Consider the following 24,925-nt stretch of genomic DNA (forward strand, 5'->3'; position numbering starts at 1 on the left):
ATAAAATTTGAGATTTAATGTAGAAGTCTCAAATATATTAATATTTGAAGGAGATTTTAGTTTTAAAGACATGTATTTTTTTACTTTCTCTAAAATCTAACAACTTCTCTAAAATAAATAAACAGTGGTCCTTTGCAATATATTATTTTAATTTCTCATTCAGTAAATTAAGGGATGTTAAGATGTAATCTATTATGAAAGCTGTAGTCCTTGATCCTCTATAGCAAACATTTCAAGTCCACCTCACTTTCAGCAAGCAAGTTTGTGTCATTCGCACAACACATGTTGCTGATACATCTTCCTCCAATACTGATGCCACATTCTTCTTCATATAGTTCAGCTTCTCAAATGATTTATTCTGCTTTGACTAAAAAAGGTATAGCACTCCTTTGCTAGCTATAAGTCATGCACAAAAGCCAAACTACTCTGAAGACTGAGATGCTTCTTTTTAAAGTGAAAGAATTAAAAAAAATCTAGAAATATTATGTGTTATAGCAGAAAGGGGAGAAAATCAATAATAACAAAAAATAAATGCAAACAAAAGACTAAGAGATGGGGGGAATAAAAATTACTTAAAAGTATGCAGCATAGTTTCTTGCCACTAGGCCATCAGAGGTCCCGATTAAATATTTGATGCAGATTACAAACATCAGAATTCTAGAGGTTCTATGGGAAAAGGGAAAGGGGGGAAAGGAGAATAATTAAAGATATAATTTAAGAAATTTTCTGAGAATTGACCTAAACAAAGAGAAATTCCATTTTAAAGAATCCATCAATGTCCAGTAAAATTGGGTAGGAGAAATAGACTGACATTTCTATTTGACCTAGTGGTATGGAGTTGTGCCACTAACCTATAGACATGGACTGTGAATCCACCAGCAGTTCTACAGGAGAAAGATGTGCTGTCTCCTCCTAGGTGATTTATTGCCTCTGAAAAGCAACTGATGGGTTGTCTAGGTGTCAGCTCCAACTCAACAGCACAGAATAACAATGACAAAATAGCATCATATAACTGCATAAATACTGTGCAAAAATAGATGATAGTAAAAGTGCCCAGGGAGTGGTGGGTGGGCAGGATGAAATGAAATCATTCTCATACCAAAAATCAAGAGTCAGAACAGCTTCAGATTTTTCAAAACAACACTAGAAGCTGAAAGCCAATGAAGATATGTTTCCAAAATTCTAAGGAATCCTTTTAAAACAGGAATAGTGATGTTTACAAACAGACAATAACTCAAGTAGAAGGATAAGATAAAGCCATTTTAACATGAACAAAATCCAATAAATCAATAGTAATAACAATAAAACACTCTCTGCTGCTGTCTTTCATAGAAAATGGCTAGAGAAAATATTCCATAAATGTTAGGAGCATGCCAGAAACATGAAGCCCTGGTGGCACAGAAGGTCAGGGCTTGGCTTCTAATCAAAAGGAGGTCTCCACTGTCCTATAGTTTGACAGCAAGGCGGAAGTGAATCAATAGTAACAAGTTTACACGAAGATTGAAGAAAATGTGCACTATGTTCTTTGAGAACATGCTGTTAAGCTAGAAATCAATAACTTCAAGATAACTGGAAAGTCCCCACATGTTTTAAAATTATGCAAGGTATAGCTAAGTCACTTTAGAAAACAGTTCAGATGAGAACAGATCAGATCATCAAGTATGAAAAGAAAAAAAATTGAAAGAATATTTGACATGTTTTTCGTGTATTAAGAGAAAACAGACAACTGGGGAAGATACGGTGTATAAAAGAAATCAAGCATGCACACACACATATACAAACAAGGTAAGTATCAATTCGTGAAAGCAAAGAACTGAGAAACATAAGGAAAGAAATCATATTCTAGTACAGCTATGATTAAGTCATTTATAGTAATTATAAGTACGGATCTAACCAACTTATAGATAAACACATAGGTAAAAGAAAATAAGGATGTGTGTAGTAGGGCTTAAGTGGTGAAAGATAGATGAATCTTCATCTTCATAAACATACACAGCAGCTAAACTTTAAAAACACCAAGAAATACCACTGTAACTGTCATTGAAATTATTTGTAAAACTATCAAAAAAGGTCATAGTGCAGAAAGTTCCATGAGTTAGGAAAAGCTACCTCCAAACATGACACCTATTAAAAGCATATGAAAAACAATTTTACTTCAAAATTCACAACATACAAGTTATTACAGGAAACCAAAAAGTAAAATGCAGAATAACATCTCAACAAACATTATCTCAAGACTTGAAAAACAATATAAATTAGAAATACAATAACTCAGAAAGTAACAGAACTCAAACATATACAAACCCACTGTGCTAAACCAGAATATATATTCTTTCAAACACAGTGATATTTACAAATATCGAACAGCAATTTCAAAGTATTTAAATTATACAGAATATGTTCTCTGAGCACATGCTGTTAAGCTAGAAATCAATAGTATAAAGATAACTGGAAAGTACTCACATGTTTGAAAATTATGCAAGGTATATCTAAGTAATCAATGGGTCAAAGAAGAAATCTTAATGGAATACAGAAAATGCTTTTATGAATAATGAAAGTATTACATATGAAACTTGTAGACACAAAATAATGTGCACAAAGAAATCTATGACTGTAAATGCATATATTAGAAATGAAGCAAAAAAAAAAAAATCAATGGGCTATGCAACTATCCCAAACAGGGAGAAAAAAAGAGAAGAAAAATTGGAAAAGCCTTATAATTGTTAGAAAAATTGATACTATGGTTTTAAACGTTCAAACATTAAACAAATATTATCACAAACTACTTCACAAACTTTAGCAAATATTTAAGGAAGAACTGAGCCCAACCCAGAGATCAGGGAGAAAAATAAACCTCTCCAACGCCTCTTAGAAGGTAAACATAAACTTGACACAGTTTCTTGCAAACTTGGAATAAATCTTTTTTAAGCTAACAAAGTCAATCTTCAAAAAAGCCCAAGTTTAAAAAATAAAAAACAAAACAAACCTACGTTAGCATCAGACTTAGTGGAAAAACTGTGGATTCAGCTTTGAAATTACCAACACTTACACTTTATTCAACACCACCTTCAAGTTTCTAGACATTGTAGATAGGCAAGAAAATAAAAATCACTTGTATCTCTATATTCTAACACCTGTTAGAAAAGAAAATCTTTTTAAAGGTCCATTTATAATACCAAGTGCTCAGCTGCTAAAAAGTCAGTGGTTCAAACTCTTCTACTGTTTTGTGGAGGAAGGTGTGACAATATGTGTGCATAAGATTTACAGCCCAGCAAAGCTTATGCAGTGGTTCTACTTTGTCTGATAGGGTCACCATGAGTTAAAATTGGAAGCAAGGGTGGCATCCACTTCCTAAACAACATGCCTCTGGAAACTATGAACATTGATAAATGTTAATAGCTTTAGAAAGGCTTCAGGCCTATGAGTTGTTCTCGACTCGAAGACAACAACAACATGAGTTGAATTGACTTATTAATAACAGAGGAAAAATTGCATTCCATCTAGAAATAAAGCTCATAATCTACACAAATAAATATTTTTTCTATAATTAGATTTTATTAATTTTCATAAACATTTACAGAGATTTTGGGTTTCCATTCATTCATTGTTGCACTATTCTCTCTACCCTCCTCCCAGTTTGTTCTTGTCCAAATGCCACAGTGCTTGTCAAAGCCAGTTCTGATATTAAACATGAAGAATTTTAAAAATTGGAAGATATAACACTAATTAATATGCTAGAAAAAATAAAGGCTTTTAAATTATTGCTTCTTCCCAGACTAACCAGTTGACAATCCAAAATTTAATAAGTGTGTGTAAGAAAGGACTGGGGAGATAGATAGGCATTAAAATTTGGATTATAAAGGTTTGTAAAAATAGTAAGGGCCAAGGGCCCAAAGTAGCCAAAACACTTGAAAAACAAGGTAAGAAAATATGTTCACTGAACTTTAAGACTTACTGTAAGACTTATTTCTACATAATGATGAGGGTGATGAGGCACTGACTCACAAAATGAAAAAATAGATTAATAAGAAATACATGAATGAAAATGTGCACAGTCCAATAATAGACTCAAATACAGGTGGATACTTGATTTGCAACAAAGGTGAGGAAAAGTATTATCTTTTCAACTAATTGCATTGATACTATGGGCTACTCATTTAAAAAGTAAATGATATTAGACATTTACATTACAGGATTTATTTTTTTTATTTTAGTAAATAGGGTATCTAAATATGAAAGGCAAAGACATAGCTCATAAATAATAATACAATGATCTCAAAGTAGAGGACTAATTTTAAAATTCACAAAAAAAATTCATCAAAAGGAAGCAATGAATAAATTAGACTACACTAAGATTTGCTACCCATGAAAGAATGCCATTATCAATATAAAAAGGTCAGATATAAAGTGAAAAATATATATTTCAAAGTGAAATAGAAGATATAAAGAAGATATAAGATAAAAAGATCCTATAAATCAACTTTAAATGATAACTAAATAAAAAATGGAAAAGATATTTAAACAAGCATTCACAAAAGTATGCTTAAATGGCTAAAAACAGTAAGTAAAGATGAATAATAACCACGGTCATCAAATTGATTCCAACTCATATGCCCCTACAAGGCAGAACAGAAACACCCCACTGAGTTTCCAAGGTTATATTCTTGGCGAGAACAAGCTCCCACATATTTCTCCTCTAGAACAATTGGTGGGTTTGTACCACCAGCAGTTCATTAGCAACTGAGTGTTTCACCCTTGTGTCACCAAAGCCTATTTAAGTAGAGATGCACAACATTTTTAGTCATCAGTGTGAAGTAATTTTAAAAAACACAAGAATGGCTGCTGGTGTGTTCCATGATGCACTGACACATCTTTGCCTCAGAACAGCTCTACTTCAATTAAGAATCCCACTTACTGGAACATTTGCTTAATGGAAGTAGCACTCATCAACTGGCAGAAGGAAGTTCTTTTCCTTCTCAAACTCTAGCCTTAGCTGAATGATAGGGAAAGGAGTTCAGAACTGGGGTGGACCCTGCAGAACTTTCAGGCATCACAATGATACAAAGGATAACTTGTGCTTAGTGACAGGGACGTGGGATTTGAGTTAAGGCTCACATGGATCTGGATCTCTCTGTGGCCACTCACCCACCACCCGTGTGACCACAGCAGTCACTCCATTTCTCAGAGAGAAACCTTATTCTTGAAGAGGGAAGATAAGATACTCATCTGAAGTCACAAAGCCAACAAAGCAGGCAGTGGAACTCAGAATCAGGAATGCCTGGATGAAATATGTTTACGGCATTGAAGTCTATGGGGGAGAGAATAGTCTAAAAGTATTATATTTTAGGGCATTATTTTTATCATAGGAGCACGCAAGAGGGTTGCAGAGTGGATTATATTTGGGGGTGGGAGTAGGGTTTGGGGAGGTGCGGGGGGGGATTGTGTACTAATGAGGGAGTTTTTCTTTTGCTTTTCAAGGAGAGGAGCAAATGGGGGGGAGGGTGCAGGGAGAAGGGTGCAACAATGAATGAATGGAATTCCAAAATCTGTGGATGTTCATTGAAATGAAAAATAAACAAACTAAACTAAAATTAAAAAAAAAAAAAGTCCAGCCTCTTGGTCTTGTTATCAGGCTGTCATCTTGTGTCAAAACCATCCTTGTAGGGCTGTCCAAGCCACAATCATCTTTTTATCCATGAGTGGCATGATGAGTTTGCATAACTTTTCCCCCCCCTTTTCTTTTCTTGATATGTACTGTCGATTTGAATCCAACTGGTACAGGACGAGATTGCCCCTCCTTCTCTAGAAGAGCTTCTGGTAGATTCATACCACATGCCATCAGGATTGTAGACAGCTCCTTTAGGCCACCAGAGCTCCCTTTGAGTTTGTATAACTTATATATAACTGTAGTAGAACTGAAACAATGAGTGCAATAAGGCATCTTTGTGGTTGTAGTTAGGTGTCATTGACTCAAGGAAGACCCATAGGGAGTGCTGGTGGTTTAGTGGTAAGGAGTTGCTTTGTCAGTCTAAAGGTATATGGCTCAAATTCACTAGGTGTTCTATGGGAGAAAGATGGGCAATCTCACCCTAAGAGATTTTCTGCCTCTGAAAATCTGCCAGAGAGTCAACTATGGATTGGTTCTCACTTCCCAGTACACAACAACAATTGTGTTGTTAGGTGCCATTAACTCACAGCAACCCTATGAACAATAGATCTGAACCTTGCCCTGGCCTGCACCATACTCTTCATCGCTGCTATGATAAAGCCAATTTTTAGCCACTGCATCAATCTATCTTATTGAGGGTCTTCCTCTCTTTTTCTGACTCTCCATTTTTTGAAACAGATAGCTTTCACCACCAAATTAAGCAGCCTCAGAACAAGCACAAGCATGTATCAGTGCCAATCAATAGAAAATTAAAGCAAAAATATAATCATAATAAAGTGATTTTTAAAAAAGAACGGATAGAATTAAAAGGTTATATTCTTTTTTTTTTTCCATGATGATTTGAAGCACTAAAAAAAAAAATCAAAGTCTACATACATCATCAGTATGAATTAAACCTCAAAACAAAAAGAAAAACCAAAATCCCCACAACTAGATCAATAGATAATATCATGATATAAGACTGAAGTTGCCAAAGATTTCATTTTAATTGGATGCATAATCAACATCCATGGAAGTAGGAAACCAGAAGTCAAATAACACATTGCATTAGGAAAATAGACAAGGTCTCTCCAAAGAGCTAAAGAGTAAGGACATTAAAAACTAAATTACACCTGACGCAAGCCATGGTATTTTCAAATGCTTCATATGTATGTGAAAGTTAAACAATGAATAAAGAGAACTGAAGAAGGGTTGATGCCTTTGAATTGTGGTGGTCCTGATTATGTGTATTTTATATACTATAAAAGGACAAAAGAAAGGAACAAATATGTCTTTGAGAAAGCATGGCCAGAGAGATCCTAAGAGGCAAAGATAGTAAGACTTGCTCTCACATACTTCAGGTGTGACATCAGAAGGGATCAGTATGGAAAAGAGCACCATGTTTGGAAAAGTAGAGATCAGTGAAGGACTTGAAGACCCTTAATGAGATGAGTTGACACAGTGACTGCCAAATGAGCTTACGCATAATGGAATACTATGTAGCTCTCAGGAACAGTGATTTTGAAAGTTACTACATATCTTGGAGGGACTGGTAAGCATTATGCTGAATGAACTAAGTCTAATAAGGACAAATACTCCATAAGACCATTATTGTAGAAATAGAAAGACGACTAGTAAAACATATGTGAGGATCCAAGGAGGGGAGAAGAAGATGGAGGGATGAGGATGGGCAAGGGAGGGAGGGATGGGTAATGGAAATAGGAAAGATCCAATGGGGATCGGGAAAGAAAGGATAATAGTGAGCATAGGTCAATGATGATTAATTTTATAAAACCTAATGAATGGGAATGATGGTAGGAAATAAAATGTAAGTGAAGGATAGTGAGAAGCCCCATGTATATGAACTTTGTAAACAAACCAATATAAAAGTAATGTTTTAAAAAAAATAGCTCACACATATTAGATATTGCGAGGATAGGATCAGGTAGGTTTTCACTTGTAAGAGCTGACTATCAGGGTATATAACAACAATAATAATAATTATGACTGAAAGAGCCTTGGTATCATAATGCATTGCCTATTGGCCTACTATCCAAAAGAAATGTCGTTTAAGTTCACCAACTGCAACATGGGGAAAAAATAGGCAGTCTCCTCCAGTAAAGAAAAACTCAATAGACCGAAAACTCAATAGACTGGCACTATGAGTCAAAATCAACTTGACAACAGTGAGGGGTTTTATTATTACATTATTATTATTATTATTATTATTATTATTATTACAATTGGTACATTTCTTTGGAAAACCCTTTTCCATGACTTATTGAAAATGGATGACATGTATAACCTATGACTAAGATAATTCATGTTTGCCATCCAGCTGGGAAGAAATATTAACAGTGCCCTATATTCTGGTTTCTATAGAATAAAAATAAACAATAATAGCAAACAAAGAATTGATGCATTTGAACTTTGCTGTTGAAGAAGAGTACTGAATATCTCATGTACCAACAAAAGTATCAGTTCTTCAACAGTCTTCTTTACTCAATGTCCAACTTTCATATACATTACGAAATAATTGAAAATACCATGGCTTGGATCAAGTGTGCCTTAGACTTCAAACTAATGGCCTTGCCCTCTAGCACTTCTAGAGCTCCCTGATAGCCAGTTTTCTCAGTGAAATGCATTGTTCAATTTCTTGACTCCTGCTACCATGTCTGTTGATTCCAGATCCAAGTAAAATGACATCCATGACAATTTCAACATTTTCTCCACTACCATGATGTTGCCTATTGGATTTCTAACTTCTTTATGTAATACATACTAACATCTGTAGTCTTTGGTCTTCTGTATTAAGTACAAATCCTTTTCATAATCCTCAAGAAAAGTTCTGCCACTTATGTATCACTTTATATGAGTTTCCTCCAATCCTTCATTTGCTAATGTGACACAAACCAAATTGTGGATACATTGCTGAAAATATCCATTAATCATTGGAACATAAAATGTATGAAGGATGAGCCTAAAAAAATTGGAGGCTGTAAAAAAATGAAATGAAATGCATAAATATTGTGTTCCTTGGCATTAGCATACTAATCAACACACTGGGTACTAGCACTAGGGAAATCAGACATATTGCACTGGGAAAGTCTGCAATTAGGGACCTCTCCAAATTATTGAAGTGCAATGATGTCAGTTTGAGGACGAAGGTGTGTCTTATTTAAGCTGTGGTCTTTCCAATCACTTGCTATACATCTGAGAGCTGGACAATGAATAAAGATAACAGAAGAAGAATTGATGTGTTTGAGTCACAGCGTTAGAGTTTGAATATCCTATAGACTGCCAAAAGAACAAATATGTCTTGGAGAAAGAGCAGCCAGAGTGTTCCTTGGAGGAAAAGATAATAAATCTTCATCTCACATATTTCAGGCATTGGTTGCAAGGAAAAAGCTTGGAGAGGGACATCAGTTTAGAATGGTGGAAGGTCAATGAAAGACAGAAAGACTCTCAATCAGGTGACTGCTGCAATGGATTCTAGTGTGTCAGGAAGTATGAGAAGTGCACAGGATAGGACACCGTTCCGATCTGACTAGAAGGCACCTAACAACATTATTAATAATAGGTGGTGGTGGTGGTGGTGGTGGTGGTGGTGGTGGTGGTGGTGGTGGTGTTATGTGCCATCGAGTCATTTGTGACTCATAGTTACCCTATCCTCACTGTCTCAAACACATCCTTTCCCACCACTCCACTCACAGAATCGATCCATCTCATTGAGGGTCTTCCTCTCCACTCTCCCAAAGAAGATGTCCCTTTCCAAGAACCAGTCCCTCCTTGCAACATGCCCAAAGTATGTCAGACGAAGCTTTAGAATCCTTGACTCCAGGGAACATTCTGGCTTCACGCTCTCCAGGACAAACCTGTTTGTTCTCCTAGCAGTCCATGGTATATTCAGCACTCTTCTCCAGCACCACAAGTCAAAGGCATCAATTCTGTTTCTATCATCCCTATTTCTCTGATGCATAGCACATAATTGCAAAGACTATAGCCTGGATCAAGTGCACCTTGGTCTCCAGCCTGACGTTGTTGCACTTCAGTACTCTTGAGAGGTCCCTCACAGCTGACTTTCCCAATGCAATTCATCTCCTGGTTTCCTGGCTGCTGTTACCAAGAGTGTTGACTGTGGAACCAAGTAAACGAAAACTGTTAACTACCTCAATCTCTTTACCATCCATATTGATGCTGCCAATTGGCCCAGTGGTGAGAATCTTTGTTTTCTTGATGTTGAACTTCAATCCATATTGAAGACTGCAGTCCCTGACCTTCTACAGCAAGCGCTTCAGGTCCTCCTCAGTTTCAGCAAACAGGATTGTGTCATCTGCAGGTTGTTGATGATTGTTCCACCAATCCTGATGCCACATTCCTCCTCGTACAGCCCAGCATTTTGGATGATCTATTCTACATACAGATTGAAAAGAAATAGAGACAAAATACATCCCTGACGGACCCTTTTCTTGATTTTGAACCATCCAGTGTCTCCCTGCTCTGTTCTGAAGACTGCCTCTTGGTCCAAATATAGGTTTCTCATTAGCACAATCAAATGTTCTGGGATTCCCATTCTTCTCAGAGTCAGCCATAAGTTGTTGTGATCCACACCATCAAAAGCCTTTGCATAATCAATGAAGCACAGACAGACATTCTTCTGGTATTCTCTGCTTTCTGCCAAGATCCATCTAACATTAACTATAATATCCCTAGTACCACGACCTCTTCGAAATCCAGCCTGCACAACTGGCAGTTCTCTGTTGACATATTGTTCCAAACGTTTCTGGATCATTTTCAGCAGAATCTTGCTTGCATGTGATACTGAAATGGATTTATATTGACCATTTATAGTCGGAAAATCCTATGATTGCCTGGAAGGACAAATTGAGGAGGAATAGTATCATATCATTCACAAACAGAACATTTAAAGATCCCTAGTGAAGTACAATGCTGTCAGTGATAGGATAATAGCCATATGCATACAAGGAAGATCTGTTACTATGACTATTATTCAAATATATGTAATAACCACTAAAGCCAAGGATGAAGAAATTAAGGATTTCTACCAACTTCTGCAGTCTAAAATTGATTGGATATGCAATCAAGATATATTAATAATATGGATGATTTGAATACAAAAGTCAGAAACAATAAAGAATTGCTGTTTGAGAATATCACCTATGTGACATAAACAAGGCTGGAAATTACACGATGGAATTTTGTATTAGCAATGATTTATTGATCACAAATACATTTTTTAAAAACATAAATGATGACTATCCTCATGAACTTTACCTGATGGAATGCACGGGAATCAAACTGACTACATCTTTGGAAAGAGATGTTAGAAAAGATCAAATACCATTGGGCAAATAAGGCTCGGAGGCAACTGTGAAATGCTATCAGTTATGCATATTCAAGTTCAAACTGAAACTGAAGAAAATGAAAAGAAGTTCACGAAAGTAAAAATACAACCTTGAGTCTATTCTACATGAGTTTTAAAACTATCTAAGAGTAGATTTAAAGCATTGAGCATTCATGTCTGAAAATACGGGATCAGGGACCTTCTATAAAAACAAAACAAGAAAACAGTGGGAGATCTGGTGACCTAGACCACAGTAAGTTGTGCTGCTAACCCAGAGAAAAGACAAAAATTGATGTTTTTAGAGACCCTGAAGCCTTGTCTTTGTCTAGAATAAAGAGAAGCTAAAATAAAAGGAAACAATTATGTAGTAAGAGAGTTGAACAATAATTTTCAAATGGGAGATAATGGAGACTAAGCAAAACATTACCATAAACTGTGCAAAGACCTGGAGTAAGAAAACCAAAAGCAAAGAACATGCTCAGCTTTTCTCTAATGGAAGAACTGAAAAACAATGTCAGACCTTGAGTTACACTGCTCTAGGATTCTATGGATAAAACCTTGAATAATACAGGAAATATAAACAGAAGGTAGAAGGAATATACAATCACTGCACCCAAACAATTGGACACTGAACCATTGCAGGAAGTAACATATGACCAAGAGCTGCTGAAAATTAAAGAAGACATGCAAGCTCAGAGGAGGCATTGTCAAAAAATAAGATTCTAGGAACTGAAAGAATACCAATTGAGCTGTTTCAACAAAGAGATGTAGCCCTGAACATGCTCATTAGTTTATGCCAACAAATTTAGATTATAGCTACCTGGCCAATCAATTGGAAGAGATCCATAAAAGTGATTCAATAGAGCATTGAAATTATAAAAACAGATAATTGTTAGCATATTTACATAATATCTTGCTGAATATGATTAAAAATTGTCACAGCAGTATATAGAGTACTCAGAAATTCAAGCTGGATTTAGAAAGGCCATGGAAGGGATGCTGTTGTTGATGTCAGATAGATCTTGGCTGAAAGCAGAGAATACCAGAAAAAATGTTTATTTACATTTTATTGTTTTTATTTGTCTTTTATTTACTATACAACAGCATTTGTTTGTGTGGATCATAATAAAGTATGGATAGCATTGAGAAGAATAGGAATTCCTCATCATGCTCATGTACAAGCTACACATTAATCAACAAGTTATTATTTAAAAATAAAACAAGGAGATATTGCAAGATTTTAAATTAGAATAAGAGTTCATTATGATTGTATTCTTTTACCATACTATTCAATTTGTATGTCAAGCAAATAATTCAAGAAACTGTCATATAAAGAAGAATGTAGCATTAGGATTGGATGCAGACATATTATTTTTCTTACAAAATGAAATATATATATATAGAGAGGTTGATTCAACCTGTCCTAGACCTTTTCCTTCCGTCTTGAGCACAAATAGGTCAACCATGAAGAAAAGGCTTTTAGAAAAGGTTTTACAAAACATTAAGTCTTGACATATGTAGCTGCTGAGTCAACGTCAACAACTGAAAGTCTTTATAAGAACTCCAGTGATATAGTGCATTATGTCCTGAGCTGTGAGCCTAAACACCTGTAGTTCAAATCCATCTAAATATCAACAGTTCAAATGAACTCATTCAATTAAAGAAAGATAGGTACTGTCTTCACATAAAGAATGACAGCCTCAGAAATCCAATGGAAGGTTACCATGAGTCATATTCAACTCAGTAGAGGAAGCTGCAAGATTAATTTATTTTTATGTGAAATACAAATTATCGTTGGTCAGGAAGAAAGAAGGAAATAGGAATGTGACATGTGATGGAATATTTAAATTGTACAGACATACATGGATCCACAATTAACACCCTTAATATCAGTGGTCAGGAAATTAGGAGACGTATTGCACTGGGAAAGTCTGCATTTAGGGACCTCTCTAAATCACTGATGAGTAATGAAGTCTCTTTGAGGATTAAGGTGTGTCTGATTCAGACCATGGTATTTCAGATCACTTGCTATGCACCTGAGACCTGGACAATGAATAAGGATAATAGAAGAAAACTTGATGCCTTTGAGCTGTGGTGTTGGAGAAAAGCACTAAACACCCCATGGACAGTCAAGAGAATGAACAAGTACGTCTTGGAGAGAGGACAATCAGAGTGCTCTTTGGAGGCAAAGCTGAGGAGTATTCACCTCACATACTTCAGGCATGTTGCTAAGAGGGACTATTCCTTTGAGAATGATATGATTCTCAGCGAGGTAGGGGGTAAGTAAAGGAGAGGAAGACCCTTGACCAAGTGGATTGACACAGTGGCTGCCACAATGGGCTCTAATGTGTCAGGAAGTGTGAGGATGGCACAAGATAGGATGAGGTTCAGCTCTGTTGTTCATAATGTCACTATGGGTCATAAGTGACTTGACAGCACCGAACAACAACATAACAACACATTTGAGTATCAGCTTTTCCACTTAGTTGCTTTTGTTAATGTACAATTAGGTTCAATGAATCTGTTTTCTCACCAAGGGTAATAATAAATTATTCAACAGTTAAAATGATTATGTGGGGGAAAGTAAATCAAAAGCAGTGTCTAAAATATTATCACTCACTCAATACTGTCATTCAGTCAGAACCAATGCATGAGTGACTCGCCAGCAGGTTTTTAGAGGCTCTAAATAACAAAGAGACTGCCCATTTTTCTCTGGCAGAGTGGCTGGTAGATTCAAACTGTCAGAGATTCCTAATATAGGTGTTCACAAATGTGCATTTCTACTACGTTATACAAAGGGCCTTCCATGGCAGCCATTTGCATTTAAAACATTTTGTGCTGTTTTTGGACTGTTTTAAAATTAAATATCCTTTATGCTTACGATAATTATGACCTTTAAATACTAAGATATTTATATTTTAAGTCATATACTTAGGAATCTTTGTTATATCAATTTTCTCTTGTGTCACACTGCAATAGAGAAAAAGCTAAACCATCAACATGAATGTACCAGTATTCTTAATAAAGCCCTATATTATGCATTCTCTGTCTCACCTTCTAGAACATATGAATGGGCATAAAGCTGAGAATTCTGCATGTTTTCTTATCTTTAGCTTTAAAAGCTTCCCATGATTTTAACACTCTCTTTTAAATTTTTTCTGAGAAATTTTGCTTTGTCAAACCCAGATGGCAATCTTTATGGAGTGAAAAATGCTTTAATTTCTTGTGAACTGCAGTCTATAGACCTAAATTAAAGGGAACCCATGGTCTATGGCTTGAATATTTTCTAGTAGCCTAAGCATACATGATTTCCATGACTTCTCATGTTTCCATTTCAAATTCTTTCATCTTTTCCTATAAGTTTCTTATCTCCCTTGTAAAATTTGGCTGGCAGTAGCCTAAAGAGGGAGCAGATCTTCCCTTCCCTTTTATTTCATAAACTCTCCTGAGTAGAATGAAAAGTAACTGTGACAGTACATGTTCAACTTGAAGTTCAGTCGCAGGTGGAGTGAACAAGGGCTCAGTGGAATCAAATCATCGTTCCTTCCATCAAATGGTCTTTGATATTCTCAACTATACCATACTGGTGTACACTAGAGGACGCCCACATTTGCCCTAAGACCTTCATGGCACCTTACAGTTTCTCACTGTATTGTAAAGCCCTTTAGGGGGTCTTGACTTTATGCTTCTGTCAGACTGATTCTTTTCATGAGTCCATGCATATAACAGTACAATAGAAGCTATTAAATAGTCCAGATGACATATCAGAGGAAGATTTTTAAAGGATTGTTAAAGGTAAGATATTATTATACACATAAGAAGAGAGCTTTCTATTGATCCATTTGAACAGAAGTTCTGTGGGAGGCCATCTAAACCATGCAGGGTTTCCAATACCTAAAATTTAAAAGCCAATCCTATGCAAAATGTAAAAAAAGAGAGAGAAGTAAAGTGGTAAAAGTATTTGGCCTGTTTTCCTAGAAAACAGCACCTACGTGAACCAGAATACCCTTTTCAGGGAAAGAATATGCACATACACACATACATACACACACACCCTCAAAGCAATCTAATTAAACTGTTAAACCTCATAATAAATCTTTTGCTTGATAAGAGAGCTTGGATGGCCTAGTGGGTAAAGAGTTGTGCTGCTAACTCAAGGTATCCAATTCGAATTCATCAGGTTCTCTGAGGAAGATGGGCATTCTCATCCCAGGCAACTTACTGGCTCTGAAAAGCCACTGCCGGGTTACCTATGAGTTAGTTCTGACTCAACAGTACATTAACAATTGTTTGATAAATCTATAGTAACACTGTGCAAGAAACTTTTTAAAAATATCAGCAGATAGATCTAATATTTTTGTATGGGAAAGTGGAGCACCTGGGTGGTATAAACAGTTAACCAAATGAATGGGAGACTGAATCCACCCAGAAGCCTCTCAAGAAAAGGTAGATTATCTTTGGGTGAATTCAACCTCATGCATGTGAAACTGTGCTCCACAGAATTTCCAGTCACTAATTTTTGGAAGTAGATTCATGAGGTCATCATGGGTAGGTAGATAAGTATGACTGAATTGTCACTGTGTCAAGAGTTAACCACAGGGGTTGGGGGAATGGCAGGAGAAAAGTGCAACAATGAATGAATGGAAATCCAAAATCTCTGTAAATGTTCACTGAAATTAATTTAAAAAAAAAGAAGAAGAAAAGAACATGTAAGCCACCATATGACAAACTGACAAATGAAAATATGACAGACTACATGTAAAAGAGTTTCCGGAGGGTCGCTATGTGTTGTCTAGGACTCAGCAGCACCAAACAACAATAACAACAACGACATAGAGAGAGAGCAACATTGGCCTAGTGGAAAGTTATGCTACCAAGCCGAAGGTGGGTGATTTTAATCTGCGGCCCTCAGGCCAGGTTCAAATTGTTTTCCTGTCAAACATTCTTCTAGGTGGTATAGCACTGGTCTGTGCATTGCTGCACAGAGGTAACCCATGGTTGCTGTGATGCTGAACACTGTGACAATGATGTGCCAAATGTGGTATTGGTTACCCATGATGTACAGTGCTTGCTGGAGCTTCCTGACTAAAACAAGCCTGGAAGCAGGAGTGGCATCCACTTCTGAAATGGCTTGCCTATGAACAGTGCTCAGATCTTTCAGTCTATAGGGTCGCTATAAGTCATCTACGACTTGACAGCACCAAACGACAACAACATATGAAAAAGACTGACTATATGAAGAAGAGTGTGACATCAGAATTGGAGAACGACTTAATAACTTGCTTTATTCATATAACACAACCTTGCTTGCACAAAGTGAAGAAGGCTTGAAGCACGTAATAAAGATGACCAGACTATAGCTTTCAATATAGATTGCATCTCAATTTCAATAAAAGAAAACTCTTCACCACTAGAACAATAGGCAACACCATGATTGAAGGAGAAAAGACTAAAATTGTCAGTGATTTCATTTTACTTGAATTCACAATCAATATACTTGGAAGTAGTAGGCAAGAAATCAAAAGAGATGTTGCATTGGGAAAATCTCCTGTCAAGAAACTATCAAAAGTTCTAAAGAGCAAGGATGTCAGTTTAAAGAATAAAGTGGACCTGATTTAAGCCTTGGTATTTTCAGTTGCTTCTTATGCATCTGACAATGAGTAAGGAAGACTGAAGAAGAATCAGTACCTCTGAACTGTAGTGTTTGGTGAAGAGTATTGAATGAACTGCCAAAGAAGAAAAAAAAAACCTGTCATGTGAAAATTGCATTTAAAGTACTCCATAAAAACAAAATGGTAAACTTTGTCTTATTTACTTTGGGCATATTTTCAGGAGATACCAGTCCTTAGAGACAGACAATGCTTTTCAGTAAAAAAAGAGGCAGATTCTCAACAAAATAAATTAACATAGCGATTAACACAATGGGCTTAAGCATGGCAGAAATTACTGAGGATAGTATAAGAAAATCTCTTGTAAATAGAATCACAACAATGACAGCACATATTTTTTCCCTTTATTTTTTTCATTCATGTAATCTGGACAGCTGTTGCTACATAGTTTACATGTGAAACATTTCCCAGTAAACAATTAGATATGCAAGTAAAGAAAGAAAAAAATTCAAGAAAGTTACACACACACCATCTATAATACAGTGAATCGTATCATGTAAGTTTTCTGTTTTCCTAAAAATAAAAATTTTTATTTTATACTGGCTTATTTACAAAGTTCATATACATTGTTTATTTACAAAGTTCATATACATTGTTTTTCACACCATATCTTTCTCATTTCCTTTACCCAACCCTCCCTCCTCCCAACAAATTGTGTGATCCTATGATTAACACACCCTGCCTCATCCTTGTGTCCCACCCATCCCCATACCTCTGCTGCCACCCTCTACCCTCTTGGATTCTCATATACATTCTACAATAATGGTCTTAAACAGCATTTATTCGTATGAGACTGAGTTAATTCACTTAATGCTGTCCCATCCCTCTCAAGTTAGGTAGTAATTTACAAAATTGTTCCTATATGCTGCATAGTATATTCCATCATGTGAGTGTACCATAATTTCTCAATCCATTTAATTGTGATTGGGTATTTAGGCTCTTTTCCATGTTCTTGTGATGGTAAATAATGCTGCTATGAACATTGGTGTTCAATTCTATTTGTGAAAAATTACAAATATTACAAATCATCTAATTTACAAAATTCTTAATATATATGTTGTGACAAGATACAAAAAGAAACTACCAATAATAATATTCTCTAACAATACTTTAAATAGGGCTTGATTGCTAAAAAAACCAATAAGACTAAAAATTATAAAGCTTACAAGTGTACAACTTTTAATCAGAAGTATTTAATATAGCAACAGTATTAAATAAAGAGCTGTATCTTACCAAGTGCAGTATTAGCTTAAAAGTTGGCATTTCTACCCATTATATTAGCCTCTTCTGGTCTCCAGGTGCCTTAACTCAGACACATGGCCTTGCAAATTATCAACAACTGTGGGACTCGAATAAGAGAGAGGGTGCTTCCCACCTTGAGCAGCAAGACTTGAGGGAGTCTGGAGCAAGACCCTAGTTAGAGTGAGAGAGACACTGGTGTTGGTGGTGGACAGACTTTGATATTTCTGTGGAAAAACTGTGGTGAGGGGTAACCAGAGGATCCCTGAGATAAAGGCCACAGTTAAAGCTTTTGCTGTTCTTGTCAGATGATAGAAGGAAAAGCTGATTCCTGAACTGAAACCAGAGCCTGGACTAATTGAGGAATTGTGCCTTGGGACTTCTAGGGTAAAATCTGGACTTAAATTGAGTGATATCCATTGTTTGCTCCACAGGAGAGATAGTAAATTCTTTCCAGGTGATTTACTGCCTCTGAAAACCTGCTGGAGGGTCAGCTGTGAGTCAACTCCTATTTAATATTACACAACTTAAGAGCCATCTAAGGATGCACTTTCGTTTGGGGGTTAGAAACTGCAAGCATATGCAGAACACTTTGGAATCAGAATTCAAAACTGAATTCAAGCTGGGTTTACTTTTAACAATTTGCTGGCAATATGGGCATAGTATATAATTAAGGCATACAACATAATTAATTTCACAAGCACAATGCACCCTGGTCCTCATCAGGTGCAAATCATCAATCTGTTATTAATAAATAATGCTTACCAGCTGATGAAAACCACCCCAAAACTCTATACACTATATTCCCAAAGTAACACTCATAATCATTATATTTCATACCTTGACCAGGGATCAGTGCAGACACATTTCGTATGTCTATAGAATATCTCGGGTGAATTCCAGGTCTATTGGATTTCACTCACACAGAATTACTAGTGCCCTTAGTGATTAAACAATGCACAGAAATTAACCAGAGGATTCATTTTGCTTTAATTTTCATACTTTGTTACACTGCTTAAAATGTCAGCATGCCAAAGCTCATTTACTGAGACTGCTGTTATATATCTTAGAGATACCATCCACTCTGGAAATGCATGTTATGAATACAGTTTATTCATTATTTCTACAAAAACACACACAAACAAATGATAAAAGGACTAGAAGAGGACCAAGATCCTCTATAGGTGGGAAGCTCAAGAATAATTGAAAACAGAAAAAGAAGAACCAAATCCCATTTGATTACATTTAGCTTTTGTCTTTCTCTTTTAGAAAATCATTCCTGGCACATCAGTGGAGAACAGCAGTATTTTATAGAAGATCATTTCATACAGAACGAGATAAGAATTCCCTAAAAAGCTTACCATTCACTCCAAGCACTAAGCTATTGAGTTGGGGGGGAGGGGGGAGGTAAATAATGACCTTTTTGAAACTCTTAAACTTCCATCTCTTAATTTGTTCTTCATCATAAACTGAAGCTCAATTTGTATTTTTAAATCCTGTTATTAATAATAATGTTACACAGTGAAAAAAATTGTTTATCCTCAATTCAATGCCAATGGATAAAGGAAAGACGAGTTTAAAAATATAGATAATACTACACAGAATTGTGGTGGTGGTGACTGAGTTGGAACTGACTCATCAACTCATCAACTAACTCATCTGTGCAGTTGTTGTTGTTGTTGTTGTTGTGTACCATATAGTCCGACCCAACCCATGGCTGACCCTCTGGCAGATTTTCAGAGGCAGCTAATTGCACAGAAGGAGATTGGCCCATCCCTCTCCCATGGAGCAGCTGGTAGATTTGAACCACATCCCTTTGAGATCACTGTGCAGCTTCTTGCCACTAGGCACCAGAGCTCCCTGTGTGATAACTGCTTCAGAAAACTGGCTGGAGGTTCAGTTATGGATCGATTCTGACGTGATGACACATAACAACAATAAATTACATGGGAGGAGATTGTCAGACTTTGTCCCATGAAGCCACTGGTGGATGATTGGGCCCTGCCTTTCAGTTAGCAGTGCAGCTTTTACTCATTGTTGTGGTTGTTGTGAACCATCAAGTTGGAATCAAATTATAGCTGATCCTCTGACAGTTTTCAGAGGCTGTAAAGGGTACCGGAGGGGATTGCATATCTTTCTTCAATGGAGCAGCTAGTATATTTGCAGCCGTCCTTTGAGTTGACAACACAACTTCTTACCACTAAGCCACCAGAGCTTCCTAAGGCCACCAGAAAGGCAGTCAGAAAATCAGAAGACATATTACATTGGGCAAGTCTGCTGTCAAGGACATCTCAAGAATGCTGAGGAGCAATAATCTGTTTGAAAACTAAAGTGTGCTGATTCAAGTCATGGTCTTCTCAATCACCAGCTATGCATCAGAGAGCTGGATGATGAATAAGGATTACAGAAGAGGAATTAATGTCTCTGAGTTGCAGTGTTGGATAAGAGTGCTGAATATCATATGTACTGGCACAAAAACAAATAGATATGTCTTAGGAAAAGCACAGCTAGAGTGTTTCATGGAAGCAAAGAGGGTGAAACGTCATCTTTCATAATTTGGACATGTAACAATGTGAGGCTATTTGGAAAAACACATCATGCTTGGAAAGATGGAATCAGTGAAGGATAGAAAGACCCCCAATGAGAAAGATTGACATAGAGACTTCAGTTTTAGAAAGAATGAGGATGGCACAAGATATGGCAGGATTCAGGGTGGCTGTTCATAGGATGAGTTGCACTCAACTTAACAGGACGTAACAACAACAACATACCCAGAGTATTTGAGATGAAGCTTCATCATCCTTGCTTCTAAGGAGCACCTGACTATACTTACTCCACCTCACACATCTTCATTCTTTAGGGTAGTCCATGGGAAATTCAATAATCTTTGCCAACATTTCAACTCAAAGGCATCAATTCTTCTTTGGTCTTCCTTATTCACCATCCATCTTTAAGGTACATATGAATTAATTGAAAGTGCCATGGCTTAAATCAGTCGTTAAATTATTAGCCTTGCCCTTTCACACTGGAAAGAGACCCTCAACAGAACAATTTTCCAGTGGAACATATCTTTTGATTTCTTGACTGTTATTACTTTGGGTGTTGAATATGGATCTGAGTAAAATTAAATTCTTGATGATTTCATTTTCTTCTTTTCTCGTTATGTTTCCTATTTTGTTGCCTATGTTGCCAAAAATCTAGTGGTAAAGAGTTTTGTAAGGTTGATGTTGAGATGTAATATATATTGAAGGTTATAGGATTGTTTTTTATCTTCTTGAACAAGTGCTTTAAGTTATCACTTTCTGCAAGCAAAATTATGTCATCTGTATAATTAAGGCTGTTGATAAGTTTTCCTCCAATTCTGATGTCACATTCTTTTTCATATGATTAAGCTTATCAAATTTTTGAATAGATATAGTGAAAGGATGCAATTGTGATGCACACTTGCCTAATTTTAAATCACACAGTATACCCTTGTTCTGCTTTATCTTATTAAGCTATTCTTTGAAATCCTCTATTCAACTCTCTTACTTCATCATTTTTTTTAAAAGGTGACACAGTGGAGACCACAATCCTTACCTTGGGCATCCAAATATTTACTTCAGAAATCATTAATTGTTCCAATAATTTGTAACTAATAAATAAAAAAAGATCATATTAACAAAGCCAGAAATTCAGACAAACATGGTAGACTATATTTTGGAATCAACTAGTGGTCAAACATTGACTAAGTAACAAATGTTCAACATTGTCCTAAATATGTGGGTGCGAAAAAAGAAAAATAAGACCTAGATCTTAATTCCAAGGAATTTACAAACAAGCAGGAACTTCAATTTGTATTGTGATGGTTTTATATGCCAAGCATCAAAAGAGTAACTGTTAAAGGACTGGTTTCAATTTATGTCTCACTGAATGAAATTCTTGTTTAGTACACAAATATTTTGCTATTTAGTGAAGTCCACTCAAATTACTTTAAGAAAACTTAAGCCTTGGTTTATGAAATGCTTAACGGAGTTACAGCCTACACAGGGAAAGGAAGAGATTGGCATGAGGGTCAGCTACATGCATTTTCTTGAGAAAAAAAAATATATTTCAAATAAATTTTATTCACTCATGAGACAGAAATATAGGTGATAATTAAAAAGCTTTTCGCCATCAAGTCAGTTCTGACTTCTGGAGGCCTCCATATCAAAATGAAAAGAAACTGCACATATTTCTCTTGAGATGTTGTTAGTAGGTTTGAATCATCAGACTCAGGCAATCTTTATGCTACCAGAGTATAAAGGTGATAGATATCTAGACATAGCTATAGGTATCCCCATTATAATACTTCACTTTGTCCTCCCTAGCTGCCCTTTGAAATCTTCTGTTCACCTCTTTTACCTTGGCATGATTCCCTTTTGTTTTGGCTTCTCAGTGTTCCCGTGCACTAAATGGTGCCCACCATAGTCAATAAAGCATTAGAGTTTGATTGTATGTTATTTGAAATAGGAATGCAACATCTCTCTTAGTCATTGGGTCTGATCTCTACAAGTAGGTAGTTGAGTCTTGAGTAAGAGAAGAGGAGAACATCCTCCAGGAAGCTCTGCTACCCTACTCTGTGGAGAATTGTGCTGCTCATCCCAAGGCAGCACATCTTCGGCAGTTCAAATACACCAGTGATTCCACAGGAGAAAGATGGGTAATTTCTCCCAATGTGATTTGCAAACTCAGGAATCCAATGAAGGGCCAGCTATGGGTCAGTGTCCATTCAATGGCAGCAAGCTTTAAATAATCTGTGTCTTCAATAGAGAGTTTTAAGTAGGATAAGCCAGCGGCCATAGCAACAGGTCTATTAATTATGTGATGTTTCCTATAACAATCATGGATCGGTATAGCTTCATATCGTGTATAATTCATTTCTATTACAACAGAATAGACTAATAGCTAATCCTTGGAAACTGTAAATCACATCAAAAAAGACTGCCCATCTCTTTCAAGTGGAGTTGCTGGTGAGTTTGAGCTGTCAAGAGGCATGTACCACCTTTGGGTTAACAGTGCAACTCCTGTGAGTTCTACTACCAAAGCACCATCCTGTGGTGGCAGGATTTTTGAAAACGGCTTTTATATGCATTGCCTTAGCCTCCTCTGGGGACATGGGCTCCAGCTGCCTCAACTGCAGACACATGGTTCACCCCACTTGATCAATGTTCACTCCTTGATCTACATCATCAACAGCTGTGGGATCAAAATAAGAGGGACAGCTGCCCAGACTATGAAGAGCCTACAGTGAGGTGCAACCTGACAGAGCCCTGGAGACAGAAACCAAGTAAAAATTCTGCTTGCTAGCAATTGAAGAAAGAGCTGACTTGTGATTTTGATCAAACAAAGTTTGTTGGATGACTGAGAAAATCAGAGACTTCTTACATTTGTGTTGCTGGACTGAACTTGGACTTCCTCTTACTGACAGACAAGCTGTCTGAATTAAATGAGGAATTATGTCTTCTTGTTAATCTGGCTTGGTACTAAACCTGGAGTTTCACTGTGTGATATCCTTTGCCCCCCACCATCAATCTATTTCCTTAATAAACCTGACAACTGTGAGTAAAGCCAAGTCTGTGAATCAATTTACAAAGAAAATCAAACCAGTATTTAGTAGAAGTAGGTGCAGGAGTGAGAGAGAAGGGACATGTCTGACCTTGTAATTACAGTTCCTTTTTGTGGAGTTGCTAGAAGTCAGACTTGTCCTTTCCCACATTATTCTTGCTCCTTTTCTACATCTTCATGTTGTATTTGATATCTCTATATCTCTTAAGATTCTATTTTGGAAAATGAAGCAAGTATGACTTCTTTCAGCTCTAGACACCCTTAAGAAGTAAAACTAAGACTTTGCACCGCTTCTTTGCTCAGGATGGTTTGCTTCCCTCAGCCTTGAACATGGTCAAGGAGGAACACAAGGTGGTGGTGCTGGGGGCTCCGCACAGCTCTGCACCCATCATGTCCACAGTGATCAACATCCAGAATGACATTGTTGTGCCTGACCACATTGTCTGGTCCCTCTTCAACACCCTTTTCATGAACTGCTGCTGCCTGGGCTTCGTGGCGTTCACCTACGCTGTGAAGTCCAGGGACAGGAAGATGGTGGGCGACGTGATAGGAGCCCAGAGCTATGCCTCCACCGCCAAGTGCCTGAACATCTCCACTCTGGTCCTCAGCCTCCTGACGATTGTCCTGTTCATCGTATTTATTGCCACAGGCACATTGTTGAGTATAAAAGCCTTTTTACAGGCAATGAAGAACCATCAAGGCTACTAGTTCCTGCCCTTGCTGTGGCCTGAGTCCTCTGGCCCTCCACCAGTGTTACTGCACCCTGAGCTGTCACCCCCATGCTCCCCTTACACTTTACACACCCTTCTCTGTCTATGAACAAATTCAATAAAGTGTCATGACACCTGGAAAAAAAAGAAGTAAAACTAAATGCAAATCAAACAGAAGAGGGAATTCATGAACCTGGCTTTAAGACTAAACTATAACAATAACCACTAATACTCATTAACAACTTGCAGCCAAGAAACAAAAATACATGTTGCATTGGGGAAATTTGCTGTGAAGGACCTCTCCAAAGTGCTAAAGAACAAGAGTGTCCATTTAAAGACTAAGTATGCCTAATCTAAGTCTTATTTTCAGTTGTTTCCTATGCATCTGAAAGTTGGAGAATGCATAAGGATGAATCCATGCATTTGAATTGCAGTGTTGGAGAAGAGTACAGGATATCCCACACACTAGCAAAAGAATAAAGATGTCTGTTTGGCAGAAGAACCATCAAGGGTGCTCCTTAGAAGCACACAGACATGGTGACAGTAAAAATGTGCTCGAGTATATCAGAGATTGTGAGGATGATGCAAGACAGGACAAGGTTCAGGTCTGTTGTTCATAAGGTTGCTATGAGTCTATTCTTTACTCAAAGGCACCTAACAACAAATGTGTCAAACACTACACTATATACTTTGGTGGTTTGTTTTTTGT

At 36.8% G+C, this 24,925-nt stretch overlaps 1 protein-coding gene across 1 annotated transcript; it reads left to right on the top strand.

Moving 5' to 3' along the window:
* Positions 1–23,836: 23,836 nt before the first annotated feature.
* On the top strand, positions 23,837–24,214 carry LOC102875007 (interferon-induced transmembrane protein 3-like). Its single transcript, XM_006891455.1, has one exon. The coding sequence runs from the start codon at positions 23,837–23,839 to the stop codon at positions 24,212–24,214; it is 378 nt and encodes a 125-aa protein (XP_006891517.1).
* The last annotated feature ends 711 nt before the right edge of the window (positions 24,215–24,925 follow it).

This window comes from Elephantulus edwardii, unplaced genomic scaffold (genome assembly GCF_000299155.1).
Source record: "Elephantulus edwardii isolate Elephantulus edwardi_28Jun2011 unplaced genomic scaffold, EleEdw1.0 scaffold00098, whole genome shotgun sequence".
Classification (NCBI taxonomy): Eukaryota; Metazoa; Chordata; class Mammalia; order Macroscelidea; family Macroscelididae; genus Elephantulus; species Elephantulus edwardii.